Source organism: Patella vulgata, chromosome 5, assembly GCF_932274485.2.
Source record: "Patella vulgata chromosome 5, xgPatVulg1.2, whole genome shotgun sequence".
Taxonomy (NCBI): domain Eukaryota; kingdom Metazoa; phylum Mollusca; class Gastropoda; family Patellidae; genus Patella; species Patella vulgata.
Window position 1 is genome coordinate 68,424,172 of NC_065883.2, and position 22,637 is coordinate 68,446,808.

General features: G+C 36.4%; 2 protein-coding genes and 1 long non-coding RNA gene across 4 annotated transcripts; all 3 read left to right on the plus strand.

Moving 5' to 3' along the window:
- Positions 1-3,725: 3,725 nt before the first annotated feature.
- Positions 3,726-6,237, plus strand: LOC126821759 (uncharacterized). Its single transcript, XM_050550255.2, has 4 exons — positions 3,726-3,741; positions 4,016-4,189; positions 4,958-5,191; positions 5,686-6,237. Exons 2-4 carry the CDS (start codon positions 4,031-4,033, stop codon positions 6,235-6,237), a joined length of 945 nt encoding a protein of 314 aa, XP_050406212.1. The 5' UTR covers positions 3,726-3,741; positions 4,016-4,030.
- A 2,078-nt stretch (positions 6,238-8,315) lies between these two features.
- On the plus strand, positions 8,316-12,996 carry LOC126821768 (uncharacterized). Of its 2 annotated transcripts, none has more exons than XR_007680488.2 (4): positions 8,316-8,409; positions 10,174-10,347; positions 11,380-11,613; positions 12,133-12,996. It is a non-coding gene; the product is annotated as an uncharacterized LOC126821768 (long non-coding RNA). The 2 variants fall into 2 exon arrangements; XR_007680489.2 differs by lacking the exon at positions 8,316-8,409 and adding an exon at positions 8,489-8,550.
- Positions 12,997-14,731: 1,735 nt separating this feature from the next.
- On the plus strand, positions 14,732-18,534 carry LOC126821760 (histidine N-acetyltransferase). The gene is made up of 4 exons (XM_050550256.2): positions 14,732-14,818; positions 16,122-16,295; positions 16,773-17,000; positions 17,989-18,534. Exons 2-4 carry the CDS (start codon positions 16,131-16,133, stop codon positions 18,532-18,534), a joined length of 939 nt encoding a protein of 312 aa, XP_050406213.1. The 5' UTR covers positions 14,732-14,818; positions 16,122-16,130.
- The last annotated feature ends 4,103 nt before the right edge of the window (positions 18,535-22,637 follow it).

Genomic DNA, 22,637 nt, shown 5'->3' on the forward strand with positions numbered 1-22,637 from the left:
ATGATTATATATAATAATTTATCATTACGTTATAGTAATTTGAATGGAAATGCAAGAAAAATAATTTTACATATCATATATTTAACACACATTATAAATTTATTATCCGGACAGTGGTGGCCCTTCCACTGCCAGAATTACTCGAATAGTGTCATTTACCCTTTAAAACAAACGGTACCCCTTTTCCAATAGGATTTGTTTCTCGGTTTATAAAGTCCGCTTACTGTTTCAAATGTATGTCGAATGCGTAGGACTGTTGTTTCTTGAATAGGAGCCACTGTGGCCCAGCAAGGGATTGACAAGGACAGCTGTCTAGTCGTTCGGGTGGTACTTAAAACCGGGGCCCCGCGTGCACGTAAAAGAACCCTCTGTATGGCGTATGCCCGCCTCAATTAGTATAACAGTAGGACGTCAAACCCCATTTCATTTCAGGTTTTTTTTTGTTTCTTGAATACCGGACAGAGCCCTAATTTTAGATAACCCTTACATTGCGATCACCGTTATCATCAGGTTCGTGGGTCCGTGAACTGAAACGACAGAAAATAATCATACGGTCTGCTAACTATGCGCGGTGGTGGAGAGGTAAATTAAATTTAATGGTCATCCAGGAAACGTCCATAGAACTAATATGTAGTGGATATCAAGGCAAAATTTCCCTCATAGCACAACCGTCTCCGTTAGCCCAGTCCGTGCCGAAAAGTAAGTCGTTAAACCCTATTTCATTCCGATTGAGGAGAACTTATATAATGTCATTGCCTGTCGTTCAACCCGGTTCGTTTTATTGAATAAAGTAATGTTTAAACCAAACACTGTTATCAATAATTTGTGACACTTTGCATAAATAGGGGTTAACTCCTTGTATCGTTAATGTATTTCCAAAACTCCTAGTGTACCATGTCTTTTACGTTGTGGGTATTCTTGTTTAAATAAAACAGGTACGAACGTACTGCGGACCAGGAACTAGCCATGGTGTTTGAAAGTATGGTTCATAGAGTTCCCACTCAATCAGGTACCAGGCCCGTAGCTATAGCGGGGGAAGGGGAGGGGGCAAGAGAGGCGCGTTGTTCTTTGGCTTCATATTGCTTCCAATGGAAAGGGCCCCATAGGCGCACATTGGGGGAACCGATTCTTTCCCAATGGGTAAAGGCACCATTGGGTGCGCCGATTTTCTCCAGGGGAGGCAGCTGCCCTCTTGCCCCCGCTACCTACGGGCCTGGGTACATATAGTTTTAGGATACATATACATAATTTTTCATTAGAGGCTACATATAGTTTTAGGATACATACACGCGATCTCCGCCTCTAATGATTTAAGCGGTATCAAATGGACAATAACAGTCCTTTAAATTCTAAACAGGAGGTGTTTAGCTCCTAATTGATATTTAATTGACCAGGTTTTAATGGTCACAACACCCTGAGCAAATTCTGGGAATTACCCGAACATGGTCGTTTCCATAATAATTTACATTACTCAAATTAGGTCTCCTTCAAGGTAATTATTGATATGTCATGGGTTATTCAACATTAATTAAGTTTTTATTAATTTTACATTCCATTGTATTTCATATTTTACGGAACGTGGTTCAGTTAATGTATAATTGTGTTCCATGTTAGGGTGGGATTGTTTTCCTTTAGTCTATTGATTCATTTAAGTCTACCCTTCCGAGTTCTGGTGGTCATGGCGTATTTCAACTGAAAAGTGTTGTTGTAGAACACTACTAAACGTGACCATGCATAGGTAGTTTAACCTGTACAGTGAGTTTAGTATTACTATAAGAGGTATTGGGAGTAGAAGCTCAAAATAACTTTACATTTTCTTGTTCTTCTTCTGGGAGAGAGAGAAAGAGGGGGAGGGGGGATTTAACGTGCACTCGACACAAACTAGGTCATTTCGGGACTAACATATGATTCAATTTTTATTTCAATAATTCGCTTGGGCGTAGGGATCTTTAGCAGTGGGGGAAGACCTGGAGAAATAAAATAAAAAGCTTTTGCTAACAAGCAAAGTATAATAGAAAATGTAAATGCCCGGAAAGAAAGGTATAAATAACCTTTTGCTTTTTCTTACTTTCCTAGGCAAATTTATAGCAATTGCTTACAAAACTGTTATTTTGTAGCAGCGGTTTAAGAACGCATGGAAGAGACACGGTGGCTGAGTGAGTGGGACGCTGGCTCGCTAGCCTGGAGGTCGCGGGTTCCATCACAGTGTAGGCCGAGAGGGTTCATCAGGATTTTCCGGCGTGGATTTCCATTGTTAGTGGTGCAGTACGGAGAGCTACTGTCTAGTCGTTCGGATGGGACGGAAAAACACGGTCCTGTCTAAACATTGACGTGCATGTAAAAGGTCCCTGGGCAGTTGAAATTCAATATAAGAGTAGGCCGTAACGCCGTTGTGCGGGCAATAACGCCCTTATCGATGACCATAACGCCCCTATTGGTGACCATAACTTAGTCTACCTATCAATACTTTACGCCCCCCCCCCCGCCGCCTCACACACACACCTTGTTTAATCTTTATAAACCCCCAACTACATTGTTTGGTCTCTATATAATCACAATAAATTGGCATTTAATATCTATCAGTATATTATTGGGTCAGACTAAAAAAGTAAATGCTGGGAAAGCAAACGCTCTATACAACGTGTAAATAACCTTTTGCTTTTTCTTACTTCCCTACTGACGCATGGGGCTCTCAGGGAACTGGATGGTGATAGTGGGGCCCAGTTGTAAGATGTAGCCAAGAAGACGTTCCTAGCGCAGCGACGTGAAACATTTTGGCTGCTTTAACTCTAGATATATAATATAAGTAGCTTATTGTTTCCAAAAAAAAACACCGGACAACATTGAAATGAAAGTTGATCAGTTTTGATTTTATTCAAAATTTTGTGAATCTGTTTTGTATTTAGCAATTGCTTTCTTTTATTTTAAATAAATTTGCGAATATGGCGTAGAAATAGAAAATTCTAAAAGTTTATAAATCTGGCCCAGAATCATATTCATTATTACTTGGTCATAGATATAAAATGTCAGTTATCTACGCGAATTGTCACTATTTCAGGACGTATTCTAGAGTAGTCTATTTAATATTTATTCAGGGGTGAAATATAATTCTACTTCAGGGCCCTCACATTTTCTTAGAGGGGGGGGGGGGGCATATGCCTGGGGTCGACACCTCTTGGGAGCGCCAAATTATCGAAGTGCATGCCAGAAATATTCAAAGAGGGGGGGGGCTTCTTTGAATATTAATTGAGTGGCCTCTTTGGAAGCGGAGATAACAAATCACCGGCCTTCGCTTCTTCTAGACCTGTATGTCTAAACCAGTTCATATTTCAGAGGGTAGAATTATGATTTTTCCAAGACATATTATAGGGTTTTTCGATCAAATGAAGAATTGAAGGGAAATAAACATAAAAAATTTACACATAAGTTGATTTAATAAATAGTTATTTAGATAAAGTCTTAAAAGTATATAAAAAAAATATATTTTAAAAATTTCTTTACCCATAAAAAGTCAACTGAGCGCAGGCACTGAACAATGCAGTATGCAAGGAGGGGGTGGGCGTCACTGAAACTCTCAACCTGGGGCTCCACATAGGCTTGTGAGAGCCCTGTTCCACTCCCTTCATTTATCTACCAGTCTTATAATTATTCAACATTATTTAGAACACGTTTGTTTTACATAAGATATATCGTCGTTAGTCCAAATGAAATCTAGATAATTACGCCGGGACCTTCTAAAAGGTAAGTTTAATAAGTTTTGCATTTACGATATAAGCGAGTTACCAACCTTGTGTCCATGGAAATACAAAAGTCGTCGGCCACTCGCTGTCTTAATTAAAACATACAAGCCGGTAACTCATTATTGCCGTAAAAACAACATGAAGTATTTCCGGTATAAAGTCCCAAAAGCACATTGCCCATGAGAAATACTAACATTAATGCCTGACGTGTGCAAAGTGACTAAACAAAAAACCCAAACCATATAGAAACTTTCCAACGTGTATTCTTTTATTAGTGTTTATAAATCATCATGGCGGACCGACTAATCATAAGACGAGCTACATTACAAGACTATCGGGGTGTTATGGATATTGGAGAGATTTATCAAGGAAGAGACTATCTTCCTGTGATGTATGAAAAATATTTAAAAGTGTTCAACTGTCGGGTTGCAGAAAAAAATGGAGAAATAGTAAGTTTATATTTTTCAATGAGCACATTCAAAAATTTGGAACAATAAAACATAACCCTTGTTGGCTGGTAATCAGAGGTTGACCTTATTTTTACATTCCACGAGCAAAATATTATATTCATAAAAATCATTCGCCAATTAACGTATATACGCATAGTCAGCCTCACATTTAAGCTGGGTTGTCTCATTTTTAGGTAAATAAAAAGCAAAATATCTATACTGTATAAATTCTATGAAATAATCAAGGTCATTAAACAAATACCATTATAGGAAATTTTGTTTGGGTAGTGCAAAACAAGGGTCGGTGGGGCGGGGTTGATGACGACAAGATACAATAACATGGTGTTCCCCAGGGCGTAGCTCTTGGACCTTTTTCGTTCATCCTATCTAAGTGTTTCAACCAAAGCATTTAATTATAAATAAAATATCTAGGAAAGACGACAGGAACATCTATGGAGGAAGAGATATTTTCACCCCCCCCCCCATCCCCCAAAGCAAATTAGCATACAAGTACGAATGAAATGGATAATTTTATATTCAACGCTGATTTAAGAGGAATGGTTGTGTTATGATCTATTATATCTAATTGAAATGAATCAATGTAAACTTCAAATGGCCAAAACGAAAGTTACATTGGATCGATTTGGTTTACACATACTTATTTATAATTGTATTTGTATTTATTCTGGCATTACCGCTTTAAGGCTAATGAAACAGTAATTTTAAAAATAATGTAAACCTCAAATGGACATGGTTGTTTATTATTAGGTGGGTTTTAATGGAGAACGACTGGTGGATGGTGGTATGACTTTGTGTAGAGCGGCAGCACGTGTGAAAGAGAATTACCAAGGTCAAGGTCTTTTGGCTGCCATATTGAAAGATGTTTATGATTTTTATCAAGATAAAAAATCAGTGAAATATGAAGCGATTGCTATTAGCAACGTCAGTATGGAAGTCAATGGTGATAAAATAAAGCGACGATTTACACAAATCTTACAAAGGGTATGTATATATCTAATGTTATCTCCTGTAATTAGCTCAAATAGTAAATAGTGACTGATTCATTTGATCTGATATCGTTTTTAATGTTCATTTTATACGCCCACACGTAGTTTGGGTGTATATTGTTGGCCTCTCGATCCGTCAATAATTGGCCAGTGATCTTTTTCAATATTGGTGTGACACATTGTGGGCATGAGAAAAAGAACCCTACCTATATTCAGCGTTCCTCGACTTTCCGTTCAAGAGTTTCCCTCCTTTGCCGAAATCCCTGTGATATAGCTAACAAAATTTGTCGCATGCTTTTCAAATTTAGAGTCATCAGAGGATAATGCCAATCAATGTTTGGATTTCCAGGAACTTCCGTTATAGCGAAAGAGGCTAAAGTCTGTAACGGATTCTTTCCAAATTTGGTGTGAAACATTGTGGTCATGAGAGGATTTTTAGTACCAGAGTTTCATTTTCATTTATACTTTGGATCCTTTCTTCTGTGTCAGGTTTGTGTTGAGATGACTGCAGAAATAGGATATTTTAAACCAAATAAAATTGAATCTGATCAAACTAAAGTTCAAGAGCTGACATCAGAAGATTTGATGGAAATATTCCAATCTAAGGAAATGTGTTCCAAATTATTTCCTGGAGAAAGAATTGTGCCGAACTGCTATCCCTATCGTCTGCTACCTGAGAATATTCCTCTAATGATGGACGGGTGTCAATTCTGGGGCACTAAAAGTTCCGACCAATCAACATACACGACACTGACGGTTACAGAACATTTTAACTTAGGAGAAAGATTGATGTTCAAACTTTGTATGTATGGCAGTGACGCAGTTGATATACAACAACATTGTCTGAAACATATACATAATCTGAATATATTGGTTAAAAGCGGAACATATACGTCTATTATGATTCACATAACTTACTCATTAGATTGTCAAGAAACGGGAACATTTTTATCAGATTTTGAAAAGTGTGGTCTTAATTTTAACGATGAGTTTCCTGTAACTAGAATGTTTCTATTTGAAAGGGTAATAAGATCAAATTAAAACTAACGATCAAGATAGAAACATAATTAACTCATCATTTATGATTATATATAATAATTTATGATTATATATAATAATTTATGATTATATATAATAATTTATGATTATATATAATAATTTATCATTACATTATAGCAATTTGAATGTAAATGCAAGAAAAATAATTTTGAATATCATATATATAACACATATTATAAATTTATTATACCGGACAGTGGTGGTCCTTTCACTGCCGGAATTACTCGAATGTCCTTTGCCCTTCCCTTTACAAACAAAAGGTACCCCTTTTCCAATGGGATTTGTTTTTCAATTTATAAAGTCCACTTACTGTGTCCAATTTATGTCGAATGCATAGGACTGTTGTTTCTTGAATAGGAGCCACTGTGGCTCAGTGAGGACAGCTGTCTAGTCGTTCGGGTGGTACTAAAAACTGGGATCCCGCGTGCACGTAAAAGATCCCTTGCAAGAGTAGGCCGTAGCGCCGCTTCCGAGCTTACTGTATGGCGTATGCCCGTCTTCATTAGCCCTAATTTTAGATAAGCCTTATATTACGATCACCGTTATCATTAGGTTTGTGGGTCCGCGGACTGAAACGACAGAAAAAATGAGGATAAAGCTATGATTAGTTACCACGTGCGCTTTATATCATACGGCCCGCTAACTATGTGCGGTGGTCGAGATGAGATGACATGAAATGGGGTTTAACCCCCTACTGCTCCGAACTGGGCTAATGAAGACGGGCAGTGTGTTATGAGGGAAATTTGGCCCGGACAGCGGCAATACGGCCTACTCTTATGTCGAATTCAAGCTGTCAAGGGATCTTTTACGTGCACGCCAATGTGTACACGGTAGCTCGGTTTTTCGTCCCATCCGAACGACTAGACAGCTGTCCTTGTCAGGCCCTCCATCCTACATCACTGACAAGGGGGGGGGGCACTTTCTCGGCCAATGCAGGAATCGAACACCCGACCTCCAGGCTAGCGAGCCAGCATCTTACTCGCTTAGCCACCGAGGGGTGCATTAAATTTAATGGCCATACGATAAATATGTCATCCAGGAAACGTCCATAGAACTAATATTTTAGTGCATGTCCGACCAAATATCCTTCATAGCACAACTGTCTTCGTTAGCCCAGTCCGTGCAAAAAAGTAAGTCGTTAAACCCTATTTCACTCCGATTGAGGAGAACTTATATAATGTCATTGCCTGTCGTTCAACCCGGTTCGTTTTATTGAATAAAGTAATGTTTAAACCAAATACTGTTATCAATAATTTGTGACATTTTGCATAAAGGGGGGTAACTCTTTGTATCCTAGTGTACCCATATCTTTTACGTTGTAGGTGTTCTTGTACGAACGTACTACGGGCCAGGAACTGACCATGGTGTTTGAGAGTATGGTTCATAGAGTTCCCACTCATTCGGTCCGTAGCTAGCGGGGGATGGGGGGGGGGGGGGCAAGAGAGGCGCGTTGTTCGTTGGCTTCGTATTGCGTCCAAATGAAAAGGGCACCATATGCGCCCATTGGGGGAACCGATTTTTTCCAGGGAAGGCAACTGGTCAGATCTTCATGTAGTGTAGGTCATCGAAAGTATAAAAAAACGAAACGAAATATAGATCTGTATTTTAATCAGATTGGTTCATATTTAATATGTTATCATTGCTTGATACAGACAACAGAATATTAGTAGAAACTTCGTGGGTGTTGGATGGCCGAATGGTTAGCGCGTGCGCGTTGTATCATAAGGTCTGTCACTGAGTGCATAATTTGAAATTAAAAGTGAATGATTTATCACTATTTGGTCATACATATTAAATGGTAGTTATTTATTAATATCACACTTTACCCATCAGTACTATGTTCAATAATCTTTTTACAAATATCACATGTATCACTATTTAGTTATACATATTTAATGGTAGTTACGTACGTGCATTTACACTACATCTTTTAAACATCTACCTTTAAAAATTAACGCCGCAATGCTAGAGTAGTCAATGTGTTTAACAGAAAATTTCTCAAGGTTATATAAGGTTCTGTTCCCTTTATTTTATTTCTCAGTCTTATTCAACGATAGATAAAGTAGCAACGTTACAATATAGGTCAAATATGTGAGTTGTGTCTAATTATTCAACAATAGATAAAGTAGCAACTTTAAAATATAGGTCAAATATGTGAGTTTTAGTATAGTATTATTCTTGTTTCTACTTTATGTTTTTATACCCTATATATCGCTATTACTAAGTATTACTTCTAGATATTAAGATGCATAAAGCGATATGGGATATTACATCTACATAAGATCAAATACAAATGTAAGTTTTTTACGATGCAGAAAGCGATATGGGATGGATTCGGTCTTAACGTCACGCAAACATTGGCAAACTCTGTCACATTTATGATATTTTATAGTTTCGTCTCTGCTCGAAAAGTAGGGCTTCATGCATATTCCTGGAGCAATGGCCCGATTGCTGGATTGACTTCTGATACTTGAGCCTTTGAGGGCGTACATGTCTATTCTTCCCTTTCAATCAAATATCTCCTACAGCAACATACGTGACAGCCCTTCGTTTAATCTGGGGGTCTTGTCTAAAAGTTTGGGTTCTATTTCAGTAAAGTACCTCTACCAGTTTTCAGGGGATGTTCAGGGGGACTAGCCATGACCACACTAAATTTCAGACGAATAGGTCAATTACTTTTTATTTGACCGTAGTTTAACTTCTACCGAGAGAAAGGTTTATCCGATTTTGAAGCCATTTTGTTTGTTGACTATTTAGACTCGAATGACAAGACACTAAGGCGGATTCCGACACACTGCGCTTCCTGCCTAACGCTGCAGTTCATGATAATAACAATAATTTTCGTATATTTAATTGTTCTGCTAAGCCACCAATTTCTATAAACGACTATTTGGCGTTGACCAGTTGGACTGGCATTTACGTGTGAATATCGCCGTGACCTTGACTTTGGCCCGGACTTCAAATTTTCTATCGAGCTCGGAGCGTTTGCGTTTATGGATGCCATGGCAATCGCGGTCGACCTTTACCGGCGTTATTGCACTTTTGCACCACCCTTACTACGATTCGGTGAACTGTACATTTTTCGGGCAATGTATTTCCGTTTTTCGGACACAGACATCAGTGAACAGTATATTTTATATTGTAGATCAATAACGTATGGGGTTCAATGGGTTCGCACATGTGGGGCTTTAAATTGGTTCTATGCATTTAAATAAATACTTTACATGTATATAATATAATCTTAATATGATACATGTTATGGGTCTCTTTGTCACATGATTAAGACACCGTGGAATAACATTTGTGGAAAACTCGTTCTAGTTAATGTTGGATTTATTCTGAAAATTCGGGTGACAAAGAACTTTTCTGGCAAACCTACGATATTAAATGGATTTGAACATCCGCGAGATTTAAATAAAATTAACGATAAAATGAATAATCGAGACTTAATCTCGGTTGTCACGTATAATTGCTTGCTACAATAATAATCGATCTACGCCCACATCGCCCAATATAAAGTAATTTGAAAGCAATATTTCATTTTTAAACTTTTGTAGCAAGCAAGACCGGCTATATTTCTAAATCTTGCACAATGCATCTTCAAGGGCATCACATGACACAGTTAACTATCGGAAAGTCTATGTTTTTCTTCTCTGGATGTTGCCATTTTGTATGTCACATGATCGATAACTATACCACGTGAACTATTTACAGAATCTGATTGGTTAATGGCTTGCAGTTGTTCAAGTTTTCTTCGATAGAGAGTACAGATGATCATACACTTGTACATGAGACATCATCATACAAATGTGTGAATATGTTTTGAACAGATGTGTGTGATCGTCACTGAGAAATAGAAACATAAATGCCGAAATCCCAAAACATATAGAAATTTTCAAACTCTCATTCTTTTAATAGATTTACTAAATGAACATGGCGGACGGTCTGATCATAAGACGAGCTACATTAGAAGACTATCGGGGTGTTATGGATATTGGAGAGATTTATCTAGGACGAGATTATCTTCCTGTGATGTATGAAAAGTATTTAAAATGGTTCAACTGTCGGGTGGCAGAAATAAAAGGCGAAATAGTACGTTGAAATTCTCATTATATTTGGAGCCATTTGCCAATAGATAATTGGGGCACAAGCGCGATGACATGGGGGTGGGGAGTGTCGGACGTATATGGTGTGGGCGTATATGGCTGGGAAACAGGGGCGCCATCTTAACCTCATGGGTTTACTCCGGTTTCCGCCCACAGGTGCGCTAAGATAAAAATAAGACAACTTGTCTGCGATATCACCCTCGGTGGAAGCGGATGTTAAACACAAATTAGAAGAAGAAGGGGCGATGCCAAATTACATAATCATATCCCAGTGGGCCCTAGGACCATAACCATACCATTGAATTACAAGTATGTAGGAAATAACCCTAGGGACTACTTAAAATATACGTGGCATGTGTTCCAAGTGTCATCTACTAGATCCCTAGCATTTTAAGTCTATTAAACATACATTATGCAAGAGCTAAATCTGTCTATTGCAGGTCTTTCTTCATTAGGCCTGAAATGTTATCTAAAATATTAATTAGACATTAATTAACTTATCCAGAATATAATCAACTCTAGTGGATTATGAGCCGATTTACTGCATAACTTTCTTTCACGATTTAACGAGTAAGTGGATAATCGAGACTATGCTGTTTATCGTGCTGACTTTAGTAATGATGATCGAGACGAGGCGGAAATTTCAGTCGCTTCTCCCCTCGGTTCATAGTGAATCAATTTGAATGAAATTTTCAGCAAATGGCCTTTACATTATCTAGTTTTTAACTATTATAGTGAGAACTGCCACCTCGTTATCGAATCTCCCATAATGTATCTTTAAGTAATAATCCTTTGATTGTCTGTTATGGCGCTCTTGTGTATGTACTGTTGTATAGGTATCTATGGACGACGACAGCTTGTCGTCGCACAAAGGGGATCAATAAATTTATTTCATTGCGCACCCAATCCAAACGGTATGAGTGTGCAAATATTTTAGTATCTGTATTTACCTCTTTAAGGCCATTTAATATCTATGTCCAAAAAGTGATAAACTCCATTTCATTTCATTTGTTATTAGGTGGGTTTTAATGGAGAAAGACTGGTGGATGGTGGTATGACTTTGTGTAGAGCGGCAGCACGTGTGAAAGAGACTTACAAAGATCAAGGTGTTTTGGCTGCCATATTGAAAGATACTTATGAGTTTTATCAAGATAAAGAATCGGTGAAATATGAAGCGATTACTATTAGCAACGTCAGTATGGAAGCGAAAAGTGACAAAATAAAGCGACGATTTACAAGACTCTTTGAAAGGGTACAACTTTTTATATTGCATATCTATCAAAAAGGATATCGCCTTTAATTAGCTCACGTAGTAAATAGTGACTGGTTAATTATATCTGATATCGTTTTTCAAGTTCAATTTTATACGTCCACGCGTAGTATATTTGTCGTCACCCTCTCAACCCGTCCGTCAACAACTGGTCTGTGAACGTGAAAGGGCCTACATTTTTTGACGGGTCTATTGATATTCAGCGTTCTCGACTTTCCGTTACAGAGTTATCCCCCTTCGTTGAAAACCCTGTGAGTGCGATAGAGAATACAGCTTTCGTCGGATTCTTTTCAAATGTGGTTTGAAGCATGGGGTCATGAGAACATAATGCCTACCAATGTTCAGCTTCCCACAACTTAACTTTCCGAGGTTATTTGGTTTGAAACACTTTGGTCATGAGAATACAAACCCTATCGATCTTCAGTGCGCCGGTGATTTCCGTACCAGAACCCGTTCCATATTCACTTTCATTTATACTTTTGATCTTTTCTTCTGTCCCAGGTTTTTCTGGAGATGGCTATAGAAGTTGGGGATTTTAAACCAAAAACAGTTGAATTTGATCAAACCGATGTCCAGGAACTGACATCAGAAGACTTGGGTGAAATATTCAAATCTAAAGAAATGTGTTCCAAATTATTTCCTGGAGAAAGAATTGTACCGTCTGCTACCTGAGAATATACCTCTAATGATGGATGGGTTTAAATTCTGGGGCACTAAAGGTTCTGATCAATCAACATACACAACACTGACTGTTACGGAACATTTCAAGTTAAGAAATAGATTGATTTTCAAAATTTGTATTTATGGAAGTGACACAGTTGATATACAACAACATTGTCTGAAACATATACATAATCTGAATATATTGGTTAAAAGTGGTACATGTACGTCTATTATGATTCACATAACTTATTCACTAGATTGTGAAGATACCGCGACATTTTTATCTGTATTTGAAAAGAGTGGCCTTAAAATTATCGATGATATGGGCGTGAATAGAATGATTATGTTAGAACGGAAAATAAGATGAACTGCTACATCATATCAGCAATAATTGAACTTAACAATTGAATTGTAATTTTAATTTTAATAACTTTATGATTATTAAGTAATAATTTCATTGTTGTTCTTTTAATTAATTTCTGTTTTAATGGATTTTAATTATTTATTTTTATTTTTTTATGATTACAATATTATTATTATTATTATTATTATTATTATTACAGCATATTTATAGTCCTCGCTTTCATATAACATATTCAGGGGCACTTTACAAAGTGACAATATAATCATAAAGAAACAACAAGATTATTGACATGTTAACAGTTGTATACAGAGTAAATAGGAATTTATATTTAAGTAAGGTCGCCAGAAATAAATCTTTTATTCCATATAATTGTGTCATGTGTTAGTCTCATTTAGTTACTAAATACCGTTTAAACAACTTATATATATAGTAATTTAATTATATATAATACGTTATTGTTTATTATGTTAATTACTTTATGATTAATAATTGTAATAAGGTAACTGGCTGTGAGTCTTCTAAAACACGTAAAAGATGGAATTCGATATAATAGTAGAGTAGACCGTAGCGCCGCTGTCCGGGCAAAATTTCCCCATAGCTTATTGTATGGCGTATGCCCGTCTTCATTTAACTCAGTTGAAGCAGAACAGTAGGACGCTAAACCCCATTTTATTTTATTTACATCTTCCTCAACTTGAAAAGAGAACAATAGGACGTTAAACCCCATTCCATGTCATTTACATTTACATCTATCTCAGCTGACCTGTAATGGAGATCACGGCGAACTAGGGCTATATAGAAGTGTCGTAGAACAGCTAAACGTGACCATACACATATAGGGAGGTAAATGTATACCTTGACAATTTCAAGGAGTATAATAATCGAGATAATGTTTAACCTGGGAATAAAAGTGTAGGAAGTAGAACCTCGGATTAACTTAATACTTTCTTATTCTCACATTCTACCCATCAGTACTATGTTTAGTTATCAATACAAATAGCATATTCTACTCATTGGTACATTGTACACAATTCTATTAAATAATGTTACACTATGTACAATAATCTACATGTATTAACAAATATCACACTTTATTCATCAGTACTATGTTCAATCATCTAATTAGAAATATCACATTCTACCCATCAGTACTATGTTCAATTATCTATTAACAAATATCAGTACATTGTTTAATAATATGTACAATAATATGTTAACAAATATCACACTCTACCCATCAGTACTATGCTCATTAATCTTTTTACAAATATCACATTCTACCCATCAGTACTATGTTTAATAATATTTTTACAAATATCACACTCTACATGTCAATACTATGTTCAATTATCTTTTTACAAATATCACATTTATCACTATTTGGTTATACATATTAAATGTTAATTATGTACGTGAATTTACACTACATCTTTTAAACATATCATATTTAAAATGCTAGAGTAGTAAGAGTGTTTAACACAAAATATGTATTCAGAGGTAGACAATAACTCCACATACATCAATATATGGGAAAGCGGCAACTACAGAGGAGCTTCTGCTGCTCCCTTTATTTCATCTCCCAGTCATATTCAACAATATGTAACATAGATAAAGAAGCTACTTCACAATACAGGTCGCGACTGACTTGTATACTATGGAAGGATAACATTGCCAGTATTAATTCAATGTTCACGGTGCAAAATGCATATGTCAGCTGTTCAAAATACATATTTTGGTTTTACAATTTGCAATTTCCATTGCTCCACATTACAACTGTCACAGTATTAAAATACAGAACACATTTGTCAATAATACAAAATACAGTATAATAGTTATTTTCCACATTACACCTCTCCATTCTGCATTTTGAATAATGGACAAATGCATAATAGAACTTAGCATATTAGAACATATACCTGTGTCAATGGGTTTGTGGAGCAATGGAAATTGCAAATTTTAAAACTAAAATACGTATTTTGAAATGCTGACAGATGCATTTTGTATATACATGTATAGTGAACATTGAAATAATATTGGCAACGCTATCCTTCAATAGTATTATTTATAGATAGCCAGGACTTGTTACTACCTATGGTTTTATACTATATATATCATCATTACTAAGTATGACATCGACATAAATTGAGATCAACTTAAAAGGTAAGCTTCTACGATGCACAAAGCGATATGGGATGAGAGAGAGAAATGGGTTTTAACGCCCACTCGACACAAACTAGGTTATTTAGGGACTAACATATGGTTCAATTATATTACAATAATTCGTTTGCGTGTCTTTAGCAGTGGAAGGAAACCGGAGGACCCAGAGAAAACCCACAAAGTTGGACTCCTTGTGAAGTACATCGGAGCAATCGAAGACGCGCCCGTTGACTCAATGACATACCTTATGATACATCACACACGTGCTAACCATTCGGCATCCAACCTCCCGATATGAGATGGATTTGGTCTTAACTTCACGCAAACATGTTTAACGTAATTTGAGAGGTGTGTCCTATATATTGACACAGTCGGACACATGTATGATATTTTATAGTTTCATCACTACTCGAAAAGTAGGTTTTCACGCTGATCGCTAATACATTAACTATAGCCTACAGATGTCATCCATGGTGCAGGATATGTTGTGTCCCTCTCTCTCTTAAACACCCGATACCACTTCTACAAACTTATGTAGAAATTGTTTCTACCTACAATCTATTCGAATCTCAGAATTCTAAGACCAGCATCGCGTGCATGTAGAGATTATACAGACATTCCTGATATATAGGTACGTTATTACCGTAACAACGATATGTATGTCGGAAACTGGTTATTGCCCTAACTCGTTGTTGCTGTATAAATACAGCATGCACCTCGGTAACTCGTTATTAACGTAACTACGACATGCACGTCGGTAAGTCGTTATTACCATAACTACAACATGCACGTCGGCAACTCGTTATCACTTTATAAATACAGAATCCACTTAAAAAGCTCTTCTCGTTATTACCGTTCATACCACATAACGCACATGTCCGGTTCACATGACGAAAAAAAAGGTGCAGTATTCCCCAAACCCCGTACAGACGACCATACATTTGTATAATAAGATGCAGACTTTCGTCCACATTTGTGAAACAAACACAAATTTGGTGGTACATGTTTTTAAAATTGCATCACTTGACACGGTTAACTATTGAAAAATCCATGTTTCTTCTCTGGGTGCTGCCATTTTGTATGTCACATGACCGGCAGCTATACCATATGAACTATATACAGATTCTGATTGGTTAATGGCTGCTGGGGAGAGAGTACAGATGATCATACACTTGTACATGAGACATCATCATACAAATGTATGAATATGTTTTGAACAAACGTGTGATCGTCACCGAGAAATAGAAACATAAATGCCGAAACCCCAAAACATATTGAGACTTTCAAACTCTCATTATTTTAATAGATTTACTAAATGAACATGGCGGACGATCTGGTCATAAGATCGGCAACTTTACAAGATTATCGGGGTGTTATGGATATTGGAGACGTTTATGAAGGACGAGATTATCTTTCTGTGATGTATGAAAAATATTTAAAATGGTTCAACTGCCATGTTGGTGAAATAGATGGTGAAATTGTAAGTAATGTTTCTCCGACTATGTTCTACTGTTCTGGTCCCGTGTACATATTGGCGTGCACGTAAAAGAACCATTAACAATTGGAATTTGATTTAAGAGTAGGCTGTAGCAGCGATGTCAGGGCAAATGTCCCCATAGCACAGTGAGCAGAAATTCGCCCGTATATCCGTTATCACTCGTCACATCAGTCAGTTATATAGAGAGATGACTCGTGTTTTCCTTTGGCGTTCGTCATTTCCGACTCAGGAAACCTGTATTACTCAGCTATCGTAGCAATGATCTCTGTGTTAAAATTATATTTGGAATGTGTTTAGCCAGCTCTATCACATATGTGATAATGACTGGCACCAATATTGTCCTTTAAATGCGGTTCGCAAATCAGCTTCCAATATCACAATCACCCAATTAAAATATTAGAAATGATGACTTACAGAGAATATCTAGTGTCACTTATTTGGTAAATAATTTATTTATAGGTAGCTTTCAATGCAGATAGATTGGTAGATGCCGGTGCAACTATAGCAACCGCGGCTGCACGTGTTAAAGAGGGTTACCAAGGTCGAGGAATTTTAGCAGCCATTTTGAAACATGTGCACGATTCGTATATAAATCTTAAGACGGTAAAATATGAAGTTATGACAATTAATAATACTAACGTGTATGGTGAAAGAATAAAACGAAAGTTTACACAGATTTTAGAAAGGGTAAGCATCTTGAAAGAAATACAAAAATAAAATCTGTGCATAATCAACCAGAGTTGACACAACTGAGCGAAATTAATACGACTGCTTTTGTCCTTTGGTGTTGTTTATCCCACGATTAAAAGGTGGTCTCAGTCAAAATCGATTAAATTCTCGACAAATGTCTATCAATATCATTATTATTTTTAATATGATCACCGAAAACCTTTTAACTTCCTACTTTTTCTTCACAATCTTCTTTAGGCCTTAAATATTATCTAAATTAATGATTAAACATTAATTCACTTACCAAGACTATAATTAACTCGTGATGCCTGAGATGTTTAGTGTTTTGTGCTGGATGAAATAACCACAATAATGGACAATCGAGACTTTGTTTAATATCATAACAATGGTAGTAATGACGATCGTGGCTAGCCTAAAATAGAATCGCTAATTTCTAAGTTCAGAGCAAAGCAATTTGACTGAAATTTTCAGCATATTTTGTTGTCATTATCTACTTTTTAACCTTTATAGCAAGAATTGCCGGCTCTTTATCTAGTCTTGCCTACTGCCCCTTTAAAGTGTATATGCATAGTTATGTATCCCGGTTGGAGCTGACGTGCCATAAAACTACATTTCATTTCACAAGGATAATTATGTCGAATTAGCTAAAAGTAATACCATCTAATAGCATTTGCCATTTTCATTTATATGGGAATGGTTAGCGCGTGCGCGTTGCGTCATAAGGTATGTCATTGAGTCAACTGGCGTGGTTTTGATTCCCCGGTTGTACGTGACAAGGAGTAGCGTCGACTGTCCAACCTCGTCAGTTTTCTTCGGGTCCTCCCGTTCTTCCCACTTATAAAGACCCCTACGCACAAGCAAATCATTGAAATAAAATAGAACCATATGTTAGTCCCCAAATGATCTAGTTTATGTCAAGTGGACGTTAAACCCCATTTCTCTGTCTTCATATGTTATGTTATAAATTTCTCTTTTACTTTTTCAGGTAGTTGTGGAGATAATTGGAGAAATAGGAGATTTTAAACCAAATAAAATTGAATCTGATCAAACTAAAGTTCAAGAGCTGACATCAGAAGATTTGAAGGAAATATTCCAATCTAAAGAAATATGTTCCAAATTATTTCCTGGAGAAAGAATCGTGCCGAACTGGTATCCCTATCGTCTGCTACCTGGGAATATACCTCTAATGATGGACGGGTGTCAATTCTGGGGCACGAAAAGTTCTGAGCAATCAAAATACACGACATTGACTGTTACAGAACATTTTATCGTAGGAGAAAGATTGGAGTTCAAACTCTGTATTTATGGGAGTGATGCAGTTGATATACAACAACATTGTCTGAAACATATACATAATCTGAATATCTTGGTTAAAAGCGGAACATGTACGTCTATTATGATTCACATAACTTATTCACTAGATTGTGGAGATACCTCGACATTTTTATCTGTGTTTGAAAAGAGTGGCCTTAAAATTAACCATGATTTGGACGTGAATAGATTGATTCTATTAGAACGGAAAATAAGATAAATTTCTAGAAATATAACACATTACATCATATCAGCAATAATTGAACTTAAAAATTGAATTGTAATTTTAATTTTAATAACTTTATAATTATTAAGTAATCATTTCGATTGTTGTTATTTTAATTAATTTCTGATTATATCAATTGGATTTTAATTATTTATTTTTTTATGATATTATTATTATTATTATTATTATTACAGCATATTTATAGTCCCCGCTTTCATATAACATATTCAGGGGCACTTAAAATGTCCATGTAATCATAAAGAAACAACAAGACTATTGACATGTTAACAGTTGTATACAGAGTAAATAGGAATTTATATTTAAAGTAGCTAAGTCTCTAATTCAATATCATCCAAAACCTTCGACAATGGAAACACGAATTAATTGTCAATTTTAATCAACATTGGTGTTGTGATCTTACCGGGAAAAGATGGGTTTCTGATATCCAATATTTAAGACAAAATAAACATTTTACGGTTGGTACACGAATCGTGTATCATAATGCGTTTCAGCGCAATTTGTAACAAGCGACTCGGAAGAACGAGGTTAGACATATTCCACAAGTCATGTCGAACGGTGACCCCATATTCTTCTCTGGAGAGCATGCGCAATAAATACTATCGGTGTAGACTGGAATAACCAGACGCTAGAGATTGCCATTAGAATGAGACTTCTGGAGTATTTCGCTGAACATAACTGTTTTGAAATTAAAGTAAAAACGGAAAAGATTGAATGTAAATCAGTTTTTTACATTCATATTACATTATTATATACGTTGCGACCCATTTGTGTCAATTTGTAGGTCCCAAATATTAACGATTTAGCTCCTTTAATTAAGTAAGGTCGCCATATAATTGTGTCATTAAATAGTCTCATTTAGTTACACAATACCGTTTAAACAACTTATATATAGTAATTTAAATATATGTAATACTTTATTTTTGATTATGTTAATTACTTTATGATTATATACTCTCCAAAAAAAGAAACGCAATGTGAAATTTCGTCGTCGGTATACCCTCACTCTACCATCGCCTCGTTGCAATAGGAACCGCGACACATCGTTGAACCAAACTGCTCTACAGTGTTGTTGGGGCCATAATATTCGTGTCTGAACCCACCGAAATTGGATTTCACGATGTCGGCGTTTTACAAAACATCAGCTCTAACGGGAACGTCTGGCTCGTAATCCGGTTTCACGTAGGCGTTTACAAACTGTCTGGTCTGAGATTCTACGCCCTCCGGGAATTGCTGCTGCAGTAGAGGTCGCTGTTGAGAACCGTTTCCGCAAATGACATAACCGGAATTGACGATCCAGGACAGGTGGGGTCACTTTTGTTGGACCTGAGCTTGGGCGGTCACGTGTTGAACTTCGGTGTCGGTACCTATCCCAAAGGCGAGAAATAAAACTCGGGGAAACATTCAGCAGACTGGCTACATCTGTCTGGGATTCACCTGCTTGTAATCAACCAATAACGTTGTTGCGTTGGTCTTCGTTCAGATGTGGCATCATCTGGTTCGTTGAGTGTTTACATGTGCAACTGATTTGGAAACCGAGAACCCAGGGATTTTAAAGGCCTTAGATTTAGGTTCCATGCGAAAAGCTCGCGAAGTTGTTAAATTAATGTGTCTTGGTGCAATCAAGCGAAAACACATTTTGGCAAAAATGATGACTAGTCACAATTAGTGACCCTACATTTAAAACCAATAGTGAATTTCTTTTATCCTTACACAAATAAAAAAAATGATCAAAATATGAGCTGTGCGTTTCTTTTTTTGAAGAGTATATATTAGTCTGATTTAGTTACTAAATACCGTTTAAACAACTTATATATAGTAACTTGATAATATATAATATTTTATTTTTGATTATGTTAATTACTTTATGATTATATACTAGTCTCATTTAGTTACTAAATACCGCTTAAACAACTTATATATAGTAATTTAATTATACATTATTTTTGATTATGTTATATGATTATATATTGTAATATGGTGACTGGCTGTGATTCTGCTAGGAATAAAATTGAACCATATGTTAGTTCCCAAATGACCTAGTTTGTGTTGAGTGGAGGTTAAACCCCGCCTCTCTCGGTCTCTCATTTGATCGGTCAGACACATGATACTTTTTATATATCTAGTTTCTTTGGAGGAGTGTAGGCCCCATTCAGTGAAATGTGAAATTTCAACGTTCAATGAGTCATTCCCATCCCATGTAAAACATACAAATTATACAGATAAATTCAACAGATATACAAAGTACATTGAAGTCCATTTCATTTCATTTGATCAACCAGGCACGTTTCTTGTTCTATATCTAGCTCCTATGGAGTAGTGTAGGCCCCATTCAGTGAAATGGCAACGTTCAATATTGACACTATGCTGTGTCGCGGTTCCAAATAAAAACGCCTGTGACACTGCGGGGTAGATATGACTATCCTTCGTCACGGCACTAAAGAGGAATTACCTGTGACATTATCGTTTAGGACTTTCTTTGACTTCACGTTGTGTGATCAATTATTTCAGTCATCAATTAACTGACTCTGGAACACCGTTTATGTTGTTACTAAGTTTATATAACAAATACAGCAAACTACAAAGTTAAATACAGGAAAACTACTACATCTATTATAGAAACCTTAAACTTTATTAAAATATCTACGGTCTGAGTTTAGCATCCTTTACAACTCAGACCTAACGGTTTAAATAATACATTTTGTCTCTATACCAGTCTCTCAACCGAGGCGGCTGTGGGTATGATGTTCTCCTCTCGGGCTGCTCTATGATATCTTCTCTACAGTCTTGTCATGATGTCTGAGGGTAAATCAAACCCGCTCTCTCCCATATAGAAGTATAATGCGTCAGCTATTAAGGCGGGACAATTACCATTTTTGGGTAAGTGTTTCGTATAGGCACCGTTTTACGTCAACACTATTCTAGTTAATTGTACTAATCTGAGCATGAGATGACTGGACGATAGTACCCCACTTTCCAGAAATGGATACTGACATAACTTAGTCTAAGAAAGTAGTAGATTAATGCAAGGTACTTAACTGACCTAGTTTTCGTCACACATCATGTAGTTAAAGAATTTCTATATTAAACTGAACACCTTTCTTATAACTAAAATAACCTTTATAGTATTGCACAATGGGTCATTTTCATCCAAAATTCATACAAATTAATAACATATAAATTCTATGTCTTTGAATTGTCAGTCCGGAACGTTCTGAATTGACGGGATTGCAATCGCGTGACGTAGAATTCAGTCCTTTCATAGTTATGTCAGTCTCGACAACTAGGGTGGTGTGAGTAGAATCCCGACGTAATTAAGCACAACGAATAGATGCATGTTTCAGCTGTCATGGTTGATTGAGATATTTTCTCATGCAGTCGGCGCATACGTTCTAGTCCCAAATTCCCATTTTCATTCGAATGTCAATATTTTGGGGTTTGACAGAATTCAATTCCGGAACGTTCAATCGAGCATCCCCAATGTGATATACAAAGGTATGCTGTGACACAATCATTTTTAAAGAGGCAACCAGGAAATAATAACTTTATGTACTCGAATGTATTCAGCTCAATACGAGTGCAAGTATGAAACACACAAACATACAAGTCAATACTAAAGATTCAAATTAATTAAGGTTATATGATTATAAAAACGTGACAGTGATATAAGTTTGGTCTCCCCCGGGGTAACTAGTTAAATGTCTATTATTGGTCATCATCGATTAAAATAGCTTAGTCTCTAACCCAGTTTCATCTAAAGTCTTCGACATTGAAAACATGAATTATTTGTCAATTTATATTGTGATCTTACCGGGAAATGGTGGACTTCTGATATCCAATATTTAAGACAAAATAAACCTTTTCCTTGATGCGTTTCAGGTCCATTTGTAACGAGTGACTCGAAGAACGAGGCTAGACATATTCCACAAGTCATGTCAAACGGTGACCTCATATTCTTATATAGAGAGCATGCGCAATAAATACTATCGGCGTAGAATGGAATAACCAGACGCTAGAATTGCCATTCGACTGAGACTTCTGGCGTATTTGAAATTAAAGTAAAAAAGGAAACGATGTAA